This window comes from Staurois parvus, unplaced genomic scaffold, assembly GCF_062004578.1.
Source record: "Staurois parvus isolate SC_StPar_1 unplaced genomic scaffold, SC_StPar_1.0 ptg000166l, whole genome shotgun sequence".
NCBI classification, from domain to species: Eukaryota; Metazoa; Chordata; class Amphibia; order Anura; family Ranidae; genus Staurois; species Staurois parvus.
The window spans coordinates 4,160,384-4,180,130 of record NW_028317962.1 but is presented as its reverse complement, the minus strand read 5'-3'; the positions used below and the strand labels follow the sequence as shown (position 1 = coordinate 4,180,130).

The following is a 19,747-nucleotide window of genomic DNA, read 5'->3' as shown; positions in this document are numbered from 1 at the left end:
AGACAGATAAAGCTTTATTTTGGTGGTATTTATTCACCGCTGGGATTTTTATTTTTTTTACTATGTAAATGAAAAAGTCAAAACATTTTGAAAAAAAGTGTTTTTTTAAATAAAATTTTGCAAATAAATAATATTTCATCATAAATCTTGGCCAAAATTTATTCCGTTATTTTTTTAGTACAAAAAAAAAAACCCAAATTAGTTTATAACCAAAAATTATAATTTTTAAACATTTTTTTTTAACATTTTTTTTTAATTTTTTTTATATTATTATTTATTTTTTTTTAATTTTTTTTTTACATACTGTCACCCTACCATGGTGACACTGTACTACTTGTGGGGGGTGATGAAGATTTTTTTTTTTTTTTTTTTTTACACTGATTGCTTTTACACCCATATAGGATATAAAAGCAATAATTTATCTTTCTCTCTGTCTGCATTCTTGCAGCCATCGAGAAGTGAACTGTGACTAGTCACAGCTTGTCACATGGTACAAGGCTGTTGTGAATAGCCTTGTACCATGTGACCTCTGTGATCATTCACAGATTTCACACGTAGTAAGCAATGATGTCACAAGTGACATCTTGCTTACTACTTTGCATGTGATCACTGATTTGCCAATCAGTGATCACATAATCGGGACCTCGTACAGAGGTCCCGTCCAACCATCGGTGTTTCACTGTGTCCGGAGGACACAGCGGGCACCGGATCGCGGTGCTGTGCGCTCCCAGGGAGCGCGCACAGCTAGAAAAGGCGGGTGCTGTTTATGAACGGCAACCCACCCCTGGAGTGCCACCGCCCCGCCGTTTATCAACAGCAGGCGGACGGCAAGTGGTTAAAAAAATGCTAGTGTGCATGGAGCCTTAATAATTGATAAGTGCCAAAAAAAAAAACTGTTGAAGTTGTTGGAAATCAGAGCTGTCACTTCTTGTTCACACTCACTGTGTTATCATATGTTGTGGAGATGAGAAGAGGGGAAAGAATTCTATGACAAAAAATGATCTGGCATGGTTGACACCACTTTTTGTTATTTCAGTCCACAAAATGCTGTGTGTTGTCAGTCCACAAAGGAAATTAAGAGCTGAGAGCATATTTGGCAGATAAATAGGTATTATGCTGTACTTGCGGGGTCTATAAAGGGATAACACATTAGAAAATGTGCATTAATCGCAAAGATGTGCTGCATATTGTTTTATTGTGCCCTGACATACATTTTTATAGTTGTCTAAACTAAAAACTCTATTGCATGCTGAAAAATATATCTAGTCAGCTGTATCATGCGCCTACCAACTCCCCTGTCAAATAAATATATAAACCCTTGGTGACTGGTATTTTTCAATCATTCAATCCTCTGTTCAGTTAAAGACTGGATAAAAGTGGTTGAATTTTGTAGACTAACCTGAGACTAGCCATCATTTAAGTAGGAACCACTGCTATCATCTAGTACAATGGTCTCCAAACTATTAGCCGTGGGCCAGATGTGGCCCTTTGCTTGCCAACATCTGGCCCTTGGGGTTTCATTCAATGCACTGACATCAATGATTGGGCACCAATTTATTCACTGATATTAATGATGGGGCACTTTTCCTCCCGTTAGCACAATAGGTCACTATTCCTACCATTAAAACCAATGATGGGGCGTTGCTTACTTCCACCGATGCTAGGGCATTTTCTACTCCCACTGGCCACAGTCCGACCCCCCTAAAGCTTGAAGGATAGTAAACTGGCCCTTTAATTAAAATGTTTGGAGACTCCTGATCTAGTCTATAACATCTTAGAGAGGAGTGCAAAGAATTTAAAGAAATCTAGTTGTTCAGTCCTCAGAAACTCTAATATCGCCAGCCCACCAGGCAATTTTGTGTGTCCCTCGCACCTCTCCTGCAGCTATGGCACCCCCCTTGTCTCCACCCCCACCTTGTCACAGCAGTTTGCAGAAGAGAGGAGGACAGAACTCTTCCTACAGATCTTGTACAGCAACAGCACAACCTCATCTCTGCCTCCCTTGGTCTCAGCATGCAGCAGACTCTGGCAGCTGGTGCCAGCCCTCCTCTGGACCTCCTCCAGACCCAGGGGAGAACTGACCATTCGGGCACACGGGCATTGGGTCAGTAGGGGACCCCATGAGATGCCCCTGGTACCTTTCATAGACTTTTTTTCGGGTGTGGTTGAGTGTGGGCGAGGACACAGGGGTCCCACGATCCACTATTGTTCGGGGGCCCCATGAGTTGTGAGTCTGCCCCTGTCCAGACCCTGTACTTTCTGCTTCCAAGTTCCGCCCCCAGCTTCTTCCTGGAGGCAGCACAAGGTAACGGAGGGTACACTATGATGTAGGGGAGGGTGGGGGTGCCTCTTCACTTCTGATGGTGGGTGGGGCTCTTGACATCTGATGTAAGGGTAGGGTAGAATACTCTGCTTAAAATTATTATGAAAATAATACAATTATATGCCAGTTGAAAAGAAGGGTGGCACATCGCTGGTATCATCCACAAGAAACGTTTTTGCAGACTGCTCAGACAGAACACCATAGAACACCATAGAAGGACCATGTTTTGTCTGAGCAGTGTCCAATAAAGTTTCTTGTGGGCGATACCAGCAGTGTGGGACCCTCCTTACTAGACTTGCGTCATCTGCTACAGGAGTGTGAGTGGGCTCCAAGCTGATCTGCACTTGCCCTTCACAGCTTAAACCTTAAGTTATTAGTAAAGCCAATAATATTCGAATGCAGAGGCAATTATTTATTATTATGAGAACAAGCAGATACATTTCTATAGTCTTACAAATACAACTGGCCCTTTGAGGGCAACCATAATGCTGATTCTGCCCGTGATTAAATTGAGCTTGAAACCTGATCTAGGTGATCAGGTTATTTCATGTTCTACTCTGATACAACCCTAATCTTATATGTTGACCACTCTGAAAGGTAAAGGTGTCCTCAATCAAGAGCCAGTTGTCAGATCAAGCTTGATGCTATAGTTGGAGTTTTGAGTACTCCCCCCTCCCTGTGGCTTACCAGGTCACATTCCCTCGGCATGCCAATGGGGACAAGGGCCCTTTCCCCACAACCCTGGCCCGGCGGTTGTGGGGGTCTGCAGTCAGGGGGGCTCATTAGCATCAGGGTGCCCCTTTAAATAAGGGGGTACCCTGATACTGCCCCCCCTTGTGAATGAGTAAGGGGTACTTGTACCCCTACCCATTCACTAAAAGGTTACATTGAGACTATAAGGATGCCAGACTTTTAAAAAATTACTTTAATTTAACAAAAAACAAAACAACAGTTTTTGACAAGTCCTTTAATTTAAAAAAAAAAAATGGTTCCATTGATGTAATCCATTGTCAATCATGGCGGCCAGAATTGTCCCAACAACTTGCCCAAATAAGAGAAAAAAATTACACCCGCCAACCCATCTGCACCCGCTGAGCACTCTCCACAATATGACAAGTCTGACAGTTGCCGGTAGGATATAAACATTTGGATGGAGCAAATGGTGATGTTGGCAGTGATGTCACTGCTAAGGCCACCCAATTGTTTACATGTGACCAGCAACTGTCAGACCTGTCATATTGCTGCGAGTGCTTTGGGGGTGCAGACAGGTCAGCGGGCGTTGTTTTTTTTAAATTTCGGTGTGTCCGCGTCATTGGGGCAAAGCTGGACGCTATGAGTGATGATAGATTACATCGATGGAACCATTTTTTTTTGGCTTTTTTTTTAAATAAAGGACTTGTCAAAAACTGTTGTCTTGTTTTTTGCTCAATTAAAGGAATTTTTGTGGTGTCTTTTCTTATAAATTTAACCCTTTAGTGAATGGGTATGGATACAAGTACCCCTTACTCATTCACAAGGGGGGGGCAGCATCAGGGTGGCCTCTTATGTAAAGGGTTACCCTGATGCTAATGAGCCCCCTGCCCGCAGACCCCATTTTAAATGTAATTTTAAAAAAATGTCAGTCCTGCTGCAGCAGGTTCTATACATTGTACATATGTGTAACTTTGCTGCCAGTTTAAGGGAACCCCCCAGGCATGATATTTAAAGGATTTTTATTTTTTTTTAATTTAAGAGATGAAAAATGATTGCCCCTTTAACCACCTCCCGTCGGGCCGTTGTATATAAATGGCCGGAAGGTGACACTGCAGGGTCGGGTGGCCGTTTATAAACAGCCTCCCCGCACCCTGCTTTTGCGCGCTCCCTGGGTGCGCGCAGCACCACGATCCGGTGCCCGCTGTGTCCTCTGGACACAGTGAAACACTGATCGTCGGACGGGACCTGATCAAGTGATCACTGATTAGCCAATCAGTGATCACATGCAAAGTAGTAAGCAAGATGTCACTTGTGACATCATTGCTTACTACATGTGAAATCTGTGAATGATCACAGAAGTCACATGATACAAGGCTATTCACAACAGCCTTGTACCATGTGAAAAGCTGTGACCAATCACAGCTCACTCAGTAGTTCTCAATGGCTGCATGAATGCAGACAGAGAGAAAGAGAAATTATTGCTTTTACATCCTATATGGGTGTAAAAGCAATCAGTGTAAAAAAAAAAAAAAAATTTCCCTAACCCCCCACAAGTAGTACAGTGTCACTATGGTGCCACTCTACTGCTAGGGTGACAGTATGTAAAAAAAACAAAAAAACAAAAACAAATAATAATATAAAAAAATAAAAAAAAAATGTAAAAAAAATGTTTAAAAATTATAATTTTTGGTTATAAACTAATTTGGCTTATTTTTGTTTACTAAAAAGATAATGGAATACATTTTTCCCAAGATTTATGATGAAATATTATTTATTTGCAAAAGAAAAACACTTTTTTTCAAAATTTTTGGACGTTTTCATTTACATAGCAAAAAAAATAAAAATCCCAGTGGTGAATAAATACCACCAAAATAAAGCTTTATCTGTCTTGAAAAAATGGTAAATAATTCATATGGGTACAGTGTTGCATGACCGCGCAATTGTCATTCAAAATGTGATAGCGCTGAAAGCTGAAAATTGCTCTGGACAGGAAGGGGGTAAAAGTGTCCGGACAGGAAGTGGTTAAAAATGGTACTTTTTGAAATTTTTTTTTCACTGATTCATGTCCCTCAGGGCAGTACCCGAGTCCCCATACTCCTTTTATGGCCAAAAACGTGCATATAAGCCTTCAAAATTGGCACTTTTGAATTTACAAGTTCGAGTTCCATAGACTTGCCTTGAGTTTGAAGTTCACTTTCGAACATTCATTAGGTTCAAACGTTTGACCATGAACCGAACATGGGGGGTCTTCAGCCCACCACTATATGTCACATAGCACATAGCCTGCCCTATTAACACTAGCGTCACATATGATAGATACGTGTTATATATTAAGAGACTGTTAGTAATGTTGCATTTTTAAGAATGTGATTATTGTGAGCAATATAATTTTTTAAGGTAATCAATCCATATGGGTTGTAATCTATCTGAAAATGTTGTACATCTGTGCTTAATACATATTTGAATGGCAACTCCAAGTATAGCCATAGAAGTGCGCATCAGAAAAAACAACACTGTACTGCTACATATACCTGGCACCCTGGGAATTTGACAAATTACTGTTGGTTTATATGTACATATCTGTAAACCAAGACCATCCTGTGGGTTTCTAACCTCAATCAGCCCTTTATGAATACAACTGTAAAACTTACAACAGCTGTGCATGCAGCCATTCTGAATTTGTCCCTATCATTATACATATGGAGTATACATAATTACTCCACAGGGAATTGTACATACAGTATACACGTATTTATGAACTGGCTTGTACTATGCATCAAGCTTGCTTGCCAGGTATACATAAAAATAGAGTCTTAAACCTACTGTAGTTCACATATTTCTATTTAACATTGCATGCATTATAAACGGGGTTTTAAACTAGTTTTTTATGTGCATTGACATGCCATTTCATTAATTTCCATGGACCATGCATATATGCTCCAGGGCTCAGAAATTTCCTCATGCATGATTATTTCGCGCTCTGCATCTCATATATATGAACTGTGTCACTTCATAAAATGAATAAGTAAAGATACAAGAACATGAGTACTCCACTCTAATATGAAGGCCAATGGCCATAACTACACAAGGCAATAGAATTGCAATAGAAGAAGACACTGGCCTTTTAAACAATGTGGATCATTTATTTAAGATTTAAAAACAAGCCTCTGCATCTTGAAGATCTGAGTTTAAAAAGTTACAATGTGATCTAACAAATAAAACACAGGGTGCAAAGCTAAACACAGTCATTTAAACATTTTGCCACCCACAATGTGCACAAATGGAACAGATAGATTTTTTTTAGCTTATAATGGCACCTAAAGTACAATTAGAGGAGCCAAAACTTTTTAGATTTGGAAAGAGCACAGAAAGGTCAAAACCCCATCTATTTTTTTTGTGTGCTGTTTATGCCCCACTGTGGTGAATTCCCTTCAATTCCTATTTTGGTAACACAACAGGACGTGAGAAGAAATCTTTCCAAAGTGAAGGAAAAAATCAGCAGAAGTAGGTGTCTTCATTGGACTATTGGATGATTGCCCCTCACCTTCAGTTTTGCTGACAATTGTAAAGTTTCAGATTTTCAATCACTTCCTGTCCCATAGACAATAGGCTCCAGGAAAAGACAGGGAGAGCGTATTTCTCCAATGGGGACACAGACAGCAGTAAAGCCAGACAGGTAATCTCTTTCGTACCAAAAAAATAAATAAAGTTTTGACTTAAAGTGCACCTTTAGAAATTATAGGATTTAAATATACTTAAAGTGGAAGTAGACCCATTTTTGCATCTCTTACCTACCTACATTATATGAAAACTTACCTGTTAGCCGGCGCATGCGCTCTGAAGGAACGGCGTACCTGTGCCATTCCTTCAGAGCACTATTCCATGGCCCAAGACCCACGTGCATATGCGGGAGTGACGCCATCATGGCTTGGTCAGTCAAATGGCCGAAGCTCGCGAACCTGGTAGGAAGATCAGGTGAAGATGGAAGCATCAGCAGTGGGGACAGTGCACCACTGGGGGGCTTTGTTTTAAGGCAAATCCTTCATAATGAGCTAGTATGCAATGCATACTAGCACATTATGATATTACCTTGCAGGGATTTGTTTTTCAAGCTGCAGTTTACTACCACTTTAACAAGCAGTAAAATAACTTTAAAAGATGATATCCATGACTTCTGTAGATGGTTGTACTAAGTAATTAATCCTCAAAGATTGTTAAACATCACAACAAAGACTCTTAGGGCTGATTTACATCTATGTGCTGTGGCAACGTGTACACTACTGCAGTGTATAGGGACACTCACTACATGAATTATTGAGGTGCCTTTCATTGGCACCCAATGCACTAGGGAAACGCACATGTAATGCAACACATGACAAAGCACCACAGTGCATTGCTGGAAAAATGTGAGACACATCCAATTGCTGGGACAGTTTGGTGTGTTGGAATTTTATTGATTTCAATGAGTTGCCACAAAGTGGTTGTAGAGGCTTACAGTCTTTTACAAAAAAACCTTCTGTGTGCAGCAGCCCCCCCCAATACTTACCTTAGCCCTATAATGATCCAGCAATGTGCATGAGAGCCTCGGCTATCCGGGGACTCTTCCTCCTCAGTGGCTTCTGTCAATCACAGCCAGTGAGCGAACGAGGAGAGAGGAGGTGGGGGCGAGCCATGACTCTCTGTGTGAATAGACATGCAGAGCTGCGACTCAGGAGCCAGCCTGCTTGCATGCCTCCATAGCAAGCTGTTTGGTCTAGGGGCACTTGGCAGGAGGGAGGGGCCAAGAGCGCCAGCGAGGGACCTGAGAAGAGGAGGATCAGGGCTGCTCTGTGCAAAACCCCTGCACAGAGAAGGTAAGTATGACTTTTTTTTAACTTGCCTTTAATGTCACTTTAATGAACACACATTATATCCTGTAATAACATGCATTAATATACTGCATCAATGTATATAGGCCTAAAAGTCCAATTTCTAGCAGTTATAAAACACCTGCTGTATGTTTACATTAGAGGGCTGGCAAGCTGCCGGGATTCTGCAGCAATAGAAAGCAAAGAAAAAGCAAAGTTGTGATTTCAGTGCCTCAGTGGTGTGAAATTCAAAAATGAATTTCTCCAGAATGCCTATAGCTACAGAGTTGAACAAGGATTAATTTTAAAGTGTTTTTATTGTGTGTTATGTTTATATTAATACTTTAATGTGCGTGGTCTAGGCACAGGTTTACCTTAGGATAAACATTAAGGGTAACTTAGAATGATATCTACGAAAAAATGGGTGCTCATTATGCAGTATCTTTAGTCTTCCATCAATGCCATTACACCTATACAATGTCTATTGAGCAACCTGTGATCCTAAATCTAATACAACATACTGTAGTCATCTCCTTCAAGATTCTATGTTCTTTCTACTTAATAACATAGAATTATTTTTCATATGCATTGTTTTGTGTGGTGTACCTCCATACTAAAGCCTCTGTATGTGAACAATGTCTGAGACTTACCGCACATTAAGGGACAAACATTTAAATACAGAATTCATCAGTTACTCATATTCATGAAAGCAGACAGTTACACACAGACGTGAACACATAACCAAATATTTCCATACAGAACCCAACAGTTACAGACAAAACATGTCAATCTACATTGTCACAGTAATTTCCATACTGATTAGAAAAAAAATTATTAAATTCATCAGAGAACTAATCAGACTTCATAAGCATAGACATTTATTACTGGAAATAGTAATAATTTTCATAGCTGTCTATTGAAGCTACTAGTGTGTCATTAAATGGGTGAATCTATATAAAAACTCTTAAAAAAAATAATAAAACGTCTTTAAAAAAATAAGATTTTTACAAACCTTTCCTAAATAACAGATTTGTTTTACCTATTGTTTTCTCATCACAAATCACACAATGGAGTTACCATATTTAATTATCCTGCAAGTGTGTAAATAAACTTTCCTCCTTGTTTCGCACTGCCCTTAGTGTCCTCCAAACTTCTGACACAAGGATATCTGGCTGGTTGCAAGATAGATTACTGACATCATACTGACAATGATATCACATGACCAGCAGATCAGGAAGTTTGGAACAACAAATCTACTTTTTCAGTTCAGCATTGTCTGAGTGTCAAGCTGATGAATGCAGTATGACATAGAGAAGGGAATTTGTGCCTTTGAAGGTCGGGTGAGCGTGAGCATGTTCAGGCCCATAAGATGACCTGCCTGTGATGTAGACTGCTGGTACAGCTGGTACAACATTGCTAAGTGATGTAATGTTGTGCTAATATACTGTAGACCTTGATTTCTCAATGGTCCCAAACTCCCCTACCTCCATGCCAAAAGAGAAGTATTGAACTATCACCTGAGGACAACAGAGTTGGCATCCTAAGCCTGTCATGCTGTGATAATTATAAAATTCAATGGCAGTTTCACTTGCAGTGAGTGAAACTGCCATCACTTATATGTGTGTGGCATGCAGCTAGACAGTTGAGCTGCGGCAGTAGGTGATTTTGTCACTGCTAAATGTATTTGTCAGCAAGGCTTTGTATGAGTGGCCTGCCTATGACGTAGCTCTTGTTCATTTTCCTGCTGTAAGGTAATGTGCCGTAAAACTTCTACTCACAAACCCCAGGGGTTGTGTCAATGGAGAAATGCTCCCTACAGGTGCATTCCATTTACTTTTGATATCAGTTTGAGATGCTTCGCTGATCATTCAGAACTCTGAGGCAGGTACAAGTGACCTGCATTTGACCACCTTCTAAGTTGCATCAAGCTGCTTTTGCATTCCTATTGACTTATGACTCATGGGAAGGGAAGCAGTTTTGACATGAGCAAAAGCCCATCCACACTGAAAGGCTTTTTATTAAATAGAGAATCTAACCTTCAGCAAATTTTCTCTAAAGCCAGGTGAATCTTTCAGATGCATGTGTTTTAAAATGGTACTGAATGATTTTCTACCAGAATGTTTGGTAAAACCCATATTCATTGCTTTACAAATAGACCCGCTAGTCTGTGTATTACTCCTTGGGCTGAAGACAGCAACAATTCTTACTAGCAATGGATGTATGTAAGTACCTGATAAAGTAGACATTGTCATTACAGAACCATAAAGTGAATAATCATTAGACATTTCATTAGGCATTTTGTTTCACTTTGCTTTTCAGATGAAAATTTCATTTTTGGAGATTCTAATGTATACGAATCTCTGAATGGACACAGTAGTAAACGTCAATGAATCTCGAAAAAAAAGTCATAGCAAAATGTTATTAACATTTGTTTCATTCGGATGACGTAGTATGATGCACTATTAATTCAGGCCCATGGGGAAATGAATTCAGTTTTCAAATTTGTTAGATAATTCAGATTTGGATAATGAATGGATCAGAATTTAATTCCATGCATTAATTTGGATGCACATGACATCAGTCAATATTGTCCAATCAGTTCATGCCATTTCCCTTGGTGGGTTGGACTAGTGTCCAAGAACACTGTATCATTTCTATTCAAAATTGTATGATTTGACATTATAATGAGTATATAGCAATCTTCCAAATTTTTCTAAGCCACCCAGACCAACAAATATACAAAATGAATGCCAAAGATCCAAAACAAATTCTGAAAATGAATTGGTTCAACATAAACAATATGAAGAAAGGAAATTCTTTAACGAACAAATGCATCCAAAATGAAATGATAATTTCCAGTGTGCACATGTCTCATAATCATTTAATACTTTTCAGTGACTTAAAAACTTCTATGAAAAGTATAGTAGGGACCAACACATTTAATGCACGTACAATAGAGAAGAAATTATTTTAATGCATTTCATATCCATAACTTTTATTGGACGATACCTACCTGTTGGGTGACATTGTTATTTGTGACCAGCTCATATATGGGTGCAGCCTTTGTGACCTCTAGAAGAACAGGTTCTGGAGGAGCATCAGGACTTGAGGTTACATGACACAACTGACAGTAAGAGGAGCAACGACCTCGGCTCTGGCACTCCATCCGCAGGCCTTGTACAAGGCGCCTGGTACTTGTGTCCAACAGACTGTTAATGTATTCAGGGAAAGTCAGCACCTTGGGCTCTCTCTCCCGTTCCTCTGACTCATCGGATGGGGTATTTCCTGCAGGAAAAAGAGTGTATGTGTTTATACATTTATATACTGTAACTAAACATTTTAACAGATAACCTTCCAACCTCAACAAAGAGGAATAAACCTTGTCTTCATGTACCTAACACTATTACATGATAACCAGAACTAAGAATATAATTATGGGAATCCTAATCTTACTAGTACTTTCACTTTTGTTCAGTATGAGTCAAGCAAACATGAAGTATAGCAGATTAATATATTACTTTTTTCTATTGATCCCAGGGACATAGTTTTAGGCCATTCCAGATTGCTATTATATAAAACAGTATAAAAAATATGAAGTATTAAAAAATATATTCTAATAAATGCTATAAAACGTATAATAAAAAATGATTTTATGAAATGTATCTCGGGAAGTAATATTTTGCCAGTCATCCTCTGTAAAAATATTTACTCTGGACTGTAGATTGTATTGTTTTTAAAAACAATTTTTACTAGCTCAAGTAAATCACACAGAGCACAATGACTGCACATGTGTGAGTGCAACTCATTGTTTGCTCATACTGTGTCATCCATTTTAAAAATGTGTGACTGTCATTAAGAATGTAAACCAGCTCTGTGTATAAGGGGCCCCCGAACCAAAAAATGCCCCAGGCCCCCCAAGGTCTTAATCTGGCCCTAGTTTTAGGTTCTTTTTTACATTTTAAAGCCGAAGTTAAGCTATTTTTTCTGTACAGCTTTAGTCACATTACGAAGTATGTCCCACATCATGCAGGCATCTGGAACCTGAAAAAATCTTCAGTGCAGGGATGCCCTGTTCTCTTTCTGTCTATGAACCTCTGGAGCTTTGGGAGTTAATAGCTGCAGCTGCGGCTGAGCTGCTGTGAAAATGGGACCTGCCCCGTCCATGATCTCTGAATGGGGGAAGATCCTTTGACTCATCAGACTTCCCCGTTTAGGGATTCTGTTTCAGACACTAAAAGCAATGAAAGAATTGGAGGAGAATGTTTATTTATAAAATTAATGAAGTACACACACATTACTGTATGTGAGGCAATGCTTGGCAGGCTTGGGGACAGTGTCACCTAGGTTTATCACCTACAAACAGTAAGGGATTCCAGGGTACAAGTTTGATATGCAGAAAACAAACTGTTTTCTCAGAATCTGTGTGGGTCCTGTAGTCCAGAGGCTTTGTAGAGCATTGGGTGGGATAAAGCCTTCAGTCCTAGGTCCACATTTTACTTATTAGCAGGACCTCACTATCTAGTCAACTATCCATATCCCTTTTCATAAGTGAGCTGACGTGTGCTTATATATAGCTCTCTCTAATTTCACACCCTGCTGCTGGGTGAAGAGGCTGCCTGCTAAAATAGGTACATGTGCTGTCTGTTATTTTGGGGGACCAACTATGGTGTGCCCTGCTAGTCAGGGACAGACATAAGTTTAATTACTGGCTTGGATGCGCAGGTGTTTTGTTTGTTTTATGCTATGGACTTCTTGTAAAAATCAATCCTGCATTTTTCTATGTTTGTTTACTACATTAGTGAATAAAAGCAGGAAAAACCTTCTTGGGCTGTTCTTGAGTGTTCCTGTCTGTATGGTTACCACCATGTCACTAAAGCTGGCCATAGATGAATTGAAATTGGTATTAAATCAAGTCAAATTTTGATCCATCTATGGAAATCCCCACCAGAAAAAAGTAAATCTAATGCTCAGCTTCTCTCAAATGGCAATGTTGGTAAATTCTTGTTCGATCAGCGTTGCAGCCATTGGAATACAATGGTCCAGTGCTATGTGTGTCTTTTTGGGGATATTTCTCTTCATTTCCTGTCCAATAGCCAAAACAGGAATTGAAAGAAGCCTCCAAACTGAAGGAATTACTGCTAGTCACCAGGGTCTCCAGAACTAGTGTCCCCATTGGCAGATTTCCTCTCTATTCCTGTTCTGGTGAGAACTCCAAATGTGTGATTTTCTTTAACTTTCACTCTCAGTGATAATAGGAAACAGGATAGATAGAGAGGGTGAATCTCCCTGACGGGGACACAGACAGCAATAGGAACCTGACAGGGGTTCTAATCCTTCTCCACTATATTCAAAACTATTAATACATTTTTCCTTTAATTATACTTTATAATGTCTGGAATAATATTTTATTCAGCGTTGTGTTTTAATTTTCGAACTAGCCTTGAAAATACTCGTGATAAAGCTGAATCCATGTTCGTGAAACGCATAGAGAAAATTCTAGTCCACCGTTTATTTAACAGGCATACATGTATGAAATATAAATGTGATTTGTAACATATTTAGATGCATATAGACAGGTAAAAGATGTTGAATGGGGATAGAATAATATTTTTTAGGCTACTTTATGTATTTCAAGTGCAAAACATGTATTATGCCGACCTTTTAGGAAATTTTTAATCTGTTATTTACAAAACAAATTTTGTTCAATAGAGTTGCCTGGGTACCCCAAAAGTTAACTGCTTTCTGCTGCTGTGATATGCAGTAGCTATTTGGATGTGGTACCTTACATATGAACACACTTCCATTCCCTATAACTAGCTACAGTTATTAAAAAAATGTTTTTCAGCCTTCATTTACTAGAATATTGTCAGGTCAGTCCGAGCAATGAGAGATGATTCTTGATTTGTTGCAATGGGTCACTGCACACTGTCCTTATTATTAGTGTTCCTCTAGTTGTGGGGGTGCCTGGCACAATGGCCCCTTGCACCTACTTCTTTCTCCAGTTGTAGAAGTCTTCTAGAATCTAGAAACATCTAGAAATGTATAAAGTTTGTGGCATAAGACAGACCATGAGACTTCACTCGTGACTTAAATTAACAATAAAGGATAGACTTGGAAAAGCAGGACTAATTAAACTTTGCCTGCTACCATGTCTCTGCTGTGTAGTTTAGCAAGTTGAGGCAATAGCAAGTTGCACATGCAAATATTCTGCTGATGCAATAGTCACAAATGAGTGGGAGACAGATGTACAATACGGGAGTTTTTTTTTTAAGATCTGTCTGCGTTGAGAACTGTAATATGTGAGATGTCTCACTGCTGGATTCCAGGACTTAGGCAGATCTGACACTTTAACAGCACTCAGGCAAAATTACCAGAAGTCTGCAGAAAGTAACACTTTACATGTTGTAACAGCAGTCTTGTTTTATATTTCATGGCTTTTTTTGGAATATAAAAGAAAGAAAGAAGTATAAAGAGATACTGAGCTCAAAGTAAATATTTTTATGTATCTTTCAGGATAGTTTAACATGAATGCATTACACCAGATCTTTGAAAAACCCTCCATTTACTGCACTTTTTCAGTAATGCATAGTACTACCAATAGTTTATTTGTTTTTTTAACTTATAAAATTTACAAACCAATATCACAAACCTTAAACATTGGAATAACCAAGGATATTCAAGCAAACCTCAAAAAATCCCTCTACACTTGAAAAAATCACAAAGCTGTCCGGTTATCAAAAGTGGATGTAAAGTTGTTCTGTGTGAATGGGGCAAAATCGAATGTTCTTTGCAGTTCGAATGTTTCAATGTGGATAATACCACATTATGGCCAGTATATGGGAGGAAGAAATGTATTTCCTACAACAGTCAGAAGCATCTAGTGGCCATAATGACAATATTTTCAATATTCACATTTTTAATCTGCAGATAATATAGCCTGAGAATAATAGATTTTTTCCCATTTACACAGGATTAATTTAAACACTTTTTTTATGTATGAAACACCCCTTGGTAGTCTCTAAATATCTAATACCTAGGAACAGAACTTACATCTTCCTCCTCTCTACTCTGCTTGTACAATCATGATCCATTAGTGGGCGGGACCTCCACGGCCATGCATGTGGGGTTACCTCTCCTCTTGTTTATGCTCCCATCAATGCCTGGGACCAGACGGGGCCTCAGCTATGTGGCAGTCAATATTAAAGCGATACCCTGGATTATAGATAGGCCATACACTGTGTACAGTTATATACCATATAGAGTTCCTCTGTGAAGCATTCTGTCCCATGCCACTGAACACTTTAGACTGAAGTCAATGGCATTTAGGAGGGACATTACTGAGCCCATGCCCTCTTCACCAGTGCAGCTACCTTACTTCCAGTGACAGAATAGGGTCCTTACATGCACCTAGCTCAGACCACATGTGTGCACAAGAATTTAATTCCTTTCACTCTCCTGTACCATGCAGCCATGTTCATTGGGGTCTCTCAGTTACTTTTTGGGGAACCAACTGGTAGGGAGGGAGGTGGAACATTGATCCCCCTCCCTACTGGAAGACCTGTCACCTGTATAAGGTACCACCCTTGTTGACCAGCTGCCATACACTCCCACCAGTTCATGGTTAAACCTTTTTGCAGTGGCCTCCCTCCTGTACCCCATGAGTGCTTTCAGGCACTGTTCTTCTGATATGCCTTGTTCCACCAAGCACACCTTGAGTAACTTCAGACCAGGCTTCAGACCACTTCCATAAGCTTTAATCAATATTTCTGCAGCTTTACAGCATAAAGTGCAAATACAGTTCTCCTAACTAACTATCCTGTGGCTGCCCAGGTATACCTGTACCTGTAAATCCAAGACTGGTAGAGTCCATTGCTAGGCATCCCTTAAGGGTGGAAGGAGAACTTTGCTCCGGGTTACATCCTTTGCTGTGATCCGGACCCTTCTTGCTTCCCATGTGGTCCTGCAGGCAGCCCCTGAGCCTGGACTTCCCCCTTTTTATAAGCAAACCAGGGTGGAGGGCAGAACCAAAAAAGCCCAGGAAACTGACCAAATTTAGGGTATACAGTAACATGTAACATGTTCTGCATTCTCTCCATTATCCCCTGATCCTCCCCCTTCCCTGTGCTAGTGGATAAGGGTTCTTCTTTCTGCAGCGGCTACCACATTTCCAAAATGGCGCAGCTGTGCAGGGTTCCATCCACACCACTTTGTCATTCATTCACAGGAATCTGTGAATGAGAAGACTACAAGTCCCGATTGCTACTGATGGGCAGATGGCTTGTAGTTCTCAGTGAACTACCAAGGTGCTGAACAGTGCCCTAGTAGTTAACTGACAGTTCCTGCATCTGAGTAACTGCTTGTGTGCAAATATGAGCAGAGAGCTCTCAGCAGTGTCTGAAGGAGCCTGACATAGCACCCGTGATCCACTCATCATGGGTGCAATGCTTTGTAGGTATAGTGTAAATAATTATAACACATGCACTTTTTTTTACCTGCATAATCATGTGCATTGTGCATTTATTATTATTAATTTTTTTTTTACAAAAGGTGAACTTAGCCTTAACCCCTTTGTAAGGACAGACAATGTTCAAATCTAGTTTAAAAATGAGAATCACATAGAAGGAAAAAGCAAACACCAATGACAATATGACTCACATTTTAAAAGAAGCAGTGTAACAATGAGAACAGCTTATTGTTTGAATATTACAGAGTTGTCAGAGTATAGCGAATCTACTAACAGCATCAGACAGTAAAACACCCCATGTGAATGGACCCTAATTCCGGAGTTGTACAGAGGTTTAGGTTGGTTTAACACCTTTGGTAGTTACAAAGGGGAGTAATAATAAACAATTTGCAATCTGCAATTTAATTCCACCCACAGAGCTTAGTCCCAAAGACTAAGCAATGTGGGCGTTATGAAATGTGTTGGGGGCATGGCTTGGTTGAAGCCTGGGCTAAGGAACTGTCATACATCTTCTTACGTGGTTTTGCAGAGATGTGCGACTTCCAGGACTTCTCCCTTTTCCATTAGATGTCTAGAGCTTGAACAATCCCTGTCCTTGTCTGCACTCCAACCGGTTGCTACATAAGGGAACCCGATAGAGTCTTGAGCGGCACCTGCCAATTTAGTTTGGGGCACACTGTAAATACTTGGTTAATATGATTGTCAGCTCCATCTAGTGGCCATAATGCAGTATTTTCTGGATTCACTCTACGCCAGGGGAAGGTAACCTTAAAGAAGTGAAGATCTACCTGAACAACACGGGAGAAGTTAAAGATCACCAGGCACAGTGTTGCCTCCTCACACCTGATTTAAACATCTAATTGCCGTACTACTGTGTCACAGTCGCGTGCATTGAAAAGCAATCATGGGTTTAAATCAGGTGATGAAGAGGCAACATATCACCTCCTCACCATCTGTCAAACACATTGGGATAGCTTTGCAGAGGAGCAGCAGTGCCTACTGCACCTGTGAACGAGCCTTTACTTGAAATTGGCAGGGGCACCCTAAGGGCCTGTTCACATGTAAAGTTGAGGGGGTAAAACCCTGCAGTTGAATCAGGGTTTTATCATTTTACCGCCCCCATTCCCTACCCATCAAGGCAGCAGCCAAAGGTGTACACGTGCCGTAGCAGCAATTACGCCCGCTGTTGCTTTTGTTGGGTGCTAGCGCCTGTCAACTGAGACCCATTCAAGTAAATGAGCCACTCTGCAAGTGCCCTGCAACTGCATGCTTCTGCGGGGTCCAAGGACTTAAAGCAGGTGGTGAGAAAGCAACACACTGCTGCCTGTTTAACCCCTTGTTTACAGTATTGCACAAAGTTTCAGGGCTCTTGCAGAGTGGTCTCATTCACTTGAGTGGGTAATTCTTGGCTGGTGCTACACCCACCAACCATGAGAGGGTGTAGAAGCCACTACAGAGGAGGCATCAGCTTATACGGCTCTTGCTCCCTATTACAGCTCCAACTTTGCATGTAGTCCCTCTGCATTGCACTCTGTTTGATGCTCTGGGATGGCCAATATCTACTGGTTGCTTACCCCCCGCTTTACGTTTTGTGAACAAATAACATTCAACCTGCAAAGATAATAGCTTAATAACATTCGATTTTGCCCCCATTCTCACAGAATGAAATTACATGTAGTTTAATAAATTGAACAACTCTGCAAATTATTTTTAAATACACCCCTATAGTGTATATTATGTCTATACCTCAGAGCAGCAGAAAGGACATTTCAAGTAGTAACAAGGGACAGAGGATTTTGGTTCCAATATAGGAGCATTCTGATGTCAGCTGAAACTGCATTGTATGGAATTTCTACAGCATTCTATAGTATCTAGATCAAAGCAGGACATTGTCTGAGAGTGTTATTTCTTCTTTCAAACAGTGTATCTAAAACAATAGACCGATATAGAGAAATAACAACTCCATTTTATGCATTTATGGCATAGTTCTGTGTTTTGTCTGACTTTCTTTAAGGCAGAAGATGTATGTGTATGTGATTTATTTTATTTCAGTGTGAAGCCTCACGACCCTCTAGTGTGCAATACTGGCACTACAAGACGTTTTGCCAATCACTGCATTGAATGTGTAAGTACGAGTTTACTACCAAGACAGCATTTAACTGTCATGTCATTCAGTGTTACGGCTTCATCATATTTCTCCGTGATGCTTCCTCCCGCTTGCGGGAAAGTTCCTGAAATAAATGAGAGCAGTTCAGTTTGTCAGACTACCTAAATCAGTTCTCTCACATGTTTCAGGTGAATTTACTGCCAATGCTAATAAGGAGCAGATATGTCATGCAGACAGCTGTTTAATATGCACGGGAAGATGCCTTATAGTTCTTATACAACAGCAGTGTACACACTGTACCCTCAGAGGTTTATCCAGAAGAATGTTTACAATAGCTGTAGACAGAGCATTGTCAATGGTGTCACATCATTTGATATCAGGATTAATGAGATAGGGCATCTGAGATAGAACTAAAAAGAGACAATCCCGCTGTGACAGTGTTCCCAGGCTAACTCTTATAACATCATTCGGAGATTTACCAAGAGCAATGCTCAAGATTATATAATGGTTTAACTAAGTGGTCTCGAAACTGCGGCCTGGGGGCCAGATGTGGCCCTTTGCTTGCCTTATCCGACCTTGGGGAAAATATTCATCCCATTGATACAAGGCATTATTCCTCCCACTGACACCAACAATGGTACACAATTCTTGCCACTGGCACCAACAGGGGGACACTATTTCTCCCACTGACACCAATGAAGGTCACCATTTCTTCTCCTGATACTAACAATTGGGAACTAATCCTCCCACTGACACTAATGATGAGGCACTATTCCTTCTCCTGATACCAACAATTGGGCACTATTCCTCCCACTGACTCCAATGTTTGGGCACTATTCCTTCCCCAGAGATTAACAATTGGGAACTATTCCTCCCACACGGTTGGTCACATGCCTGATGAAGGGGTCCTGCGAGACTCTGAAACGTTGCCTTGCTGTAACTATGTGCTCATTCATTAAAACTTTTGGACCAGTATTGGTGATCCTCGGTGTGCTGGTGACATTCTCCCTTTCTATTTCTCCCATAGACACCAATGATGGGGTATTAATTCTTCTCCTTGTACCAACAATGGGGCACTATTCCTCTCACTGACACCAACAGTGGGGCACTATTCCTCCCACTGACACCAATGAGGGGGCACTATTCCTTCCCATGATACCAACAGTTGGGGACTATTCCTCCCTCTGACAGCAATGTTGGGGCACTATTCCTTACCCTGTTATCAACAAAGGGGCACTATTCCTCCCACTCACACCAATGCTGGGGCACTATTCCTTCCCTAGATACTAACAATTGGGAACTGTTCCTCTCAC

At 40.4% G+C, this 19,747-nt stretch overlaps 1 protein-coding gene across 2 annotated transcripts in view; it reads right to left on the bottom strand.

The window, feature by feature from the left end:
* ASTN1 (astrotactin 1) overlaps nucleotides 1–19,747 on the bottom strand; it is a 715,149-nt gene that overhangs the window by 43,672 nt on the left and 651,730 nt on the right. For both annotated transcript variants that reach the window (XM_089676329.1, XM_089676330.1), the window contains exon 17: nucleotides 10,877–11,148. In XM_089676329.1, coding sequence (XP_089532455.1) covers nucleotides 10,877–11,148 — 272 coding nt within the window. The remainder of the gene's footprint in view (nucleotides 1–10,876; nucleotides 11,149–19,747) is intronic.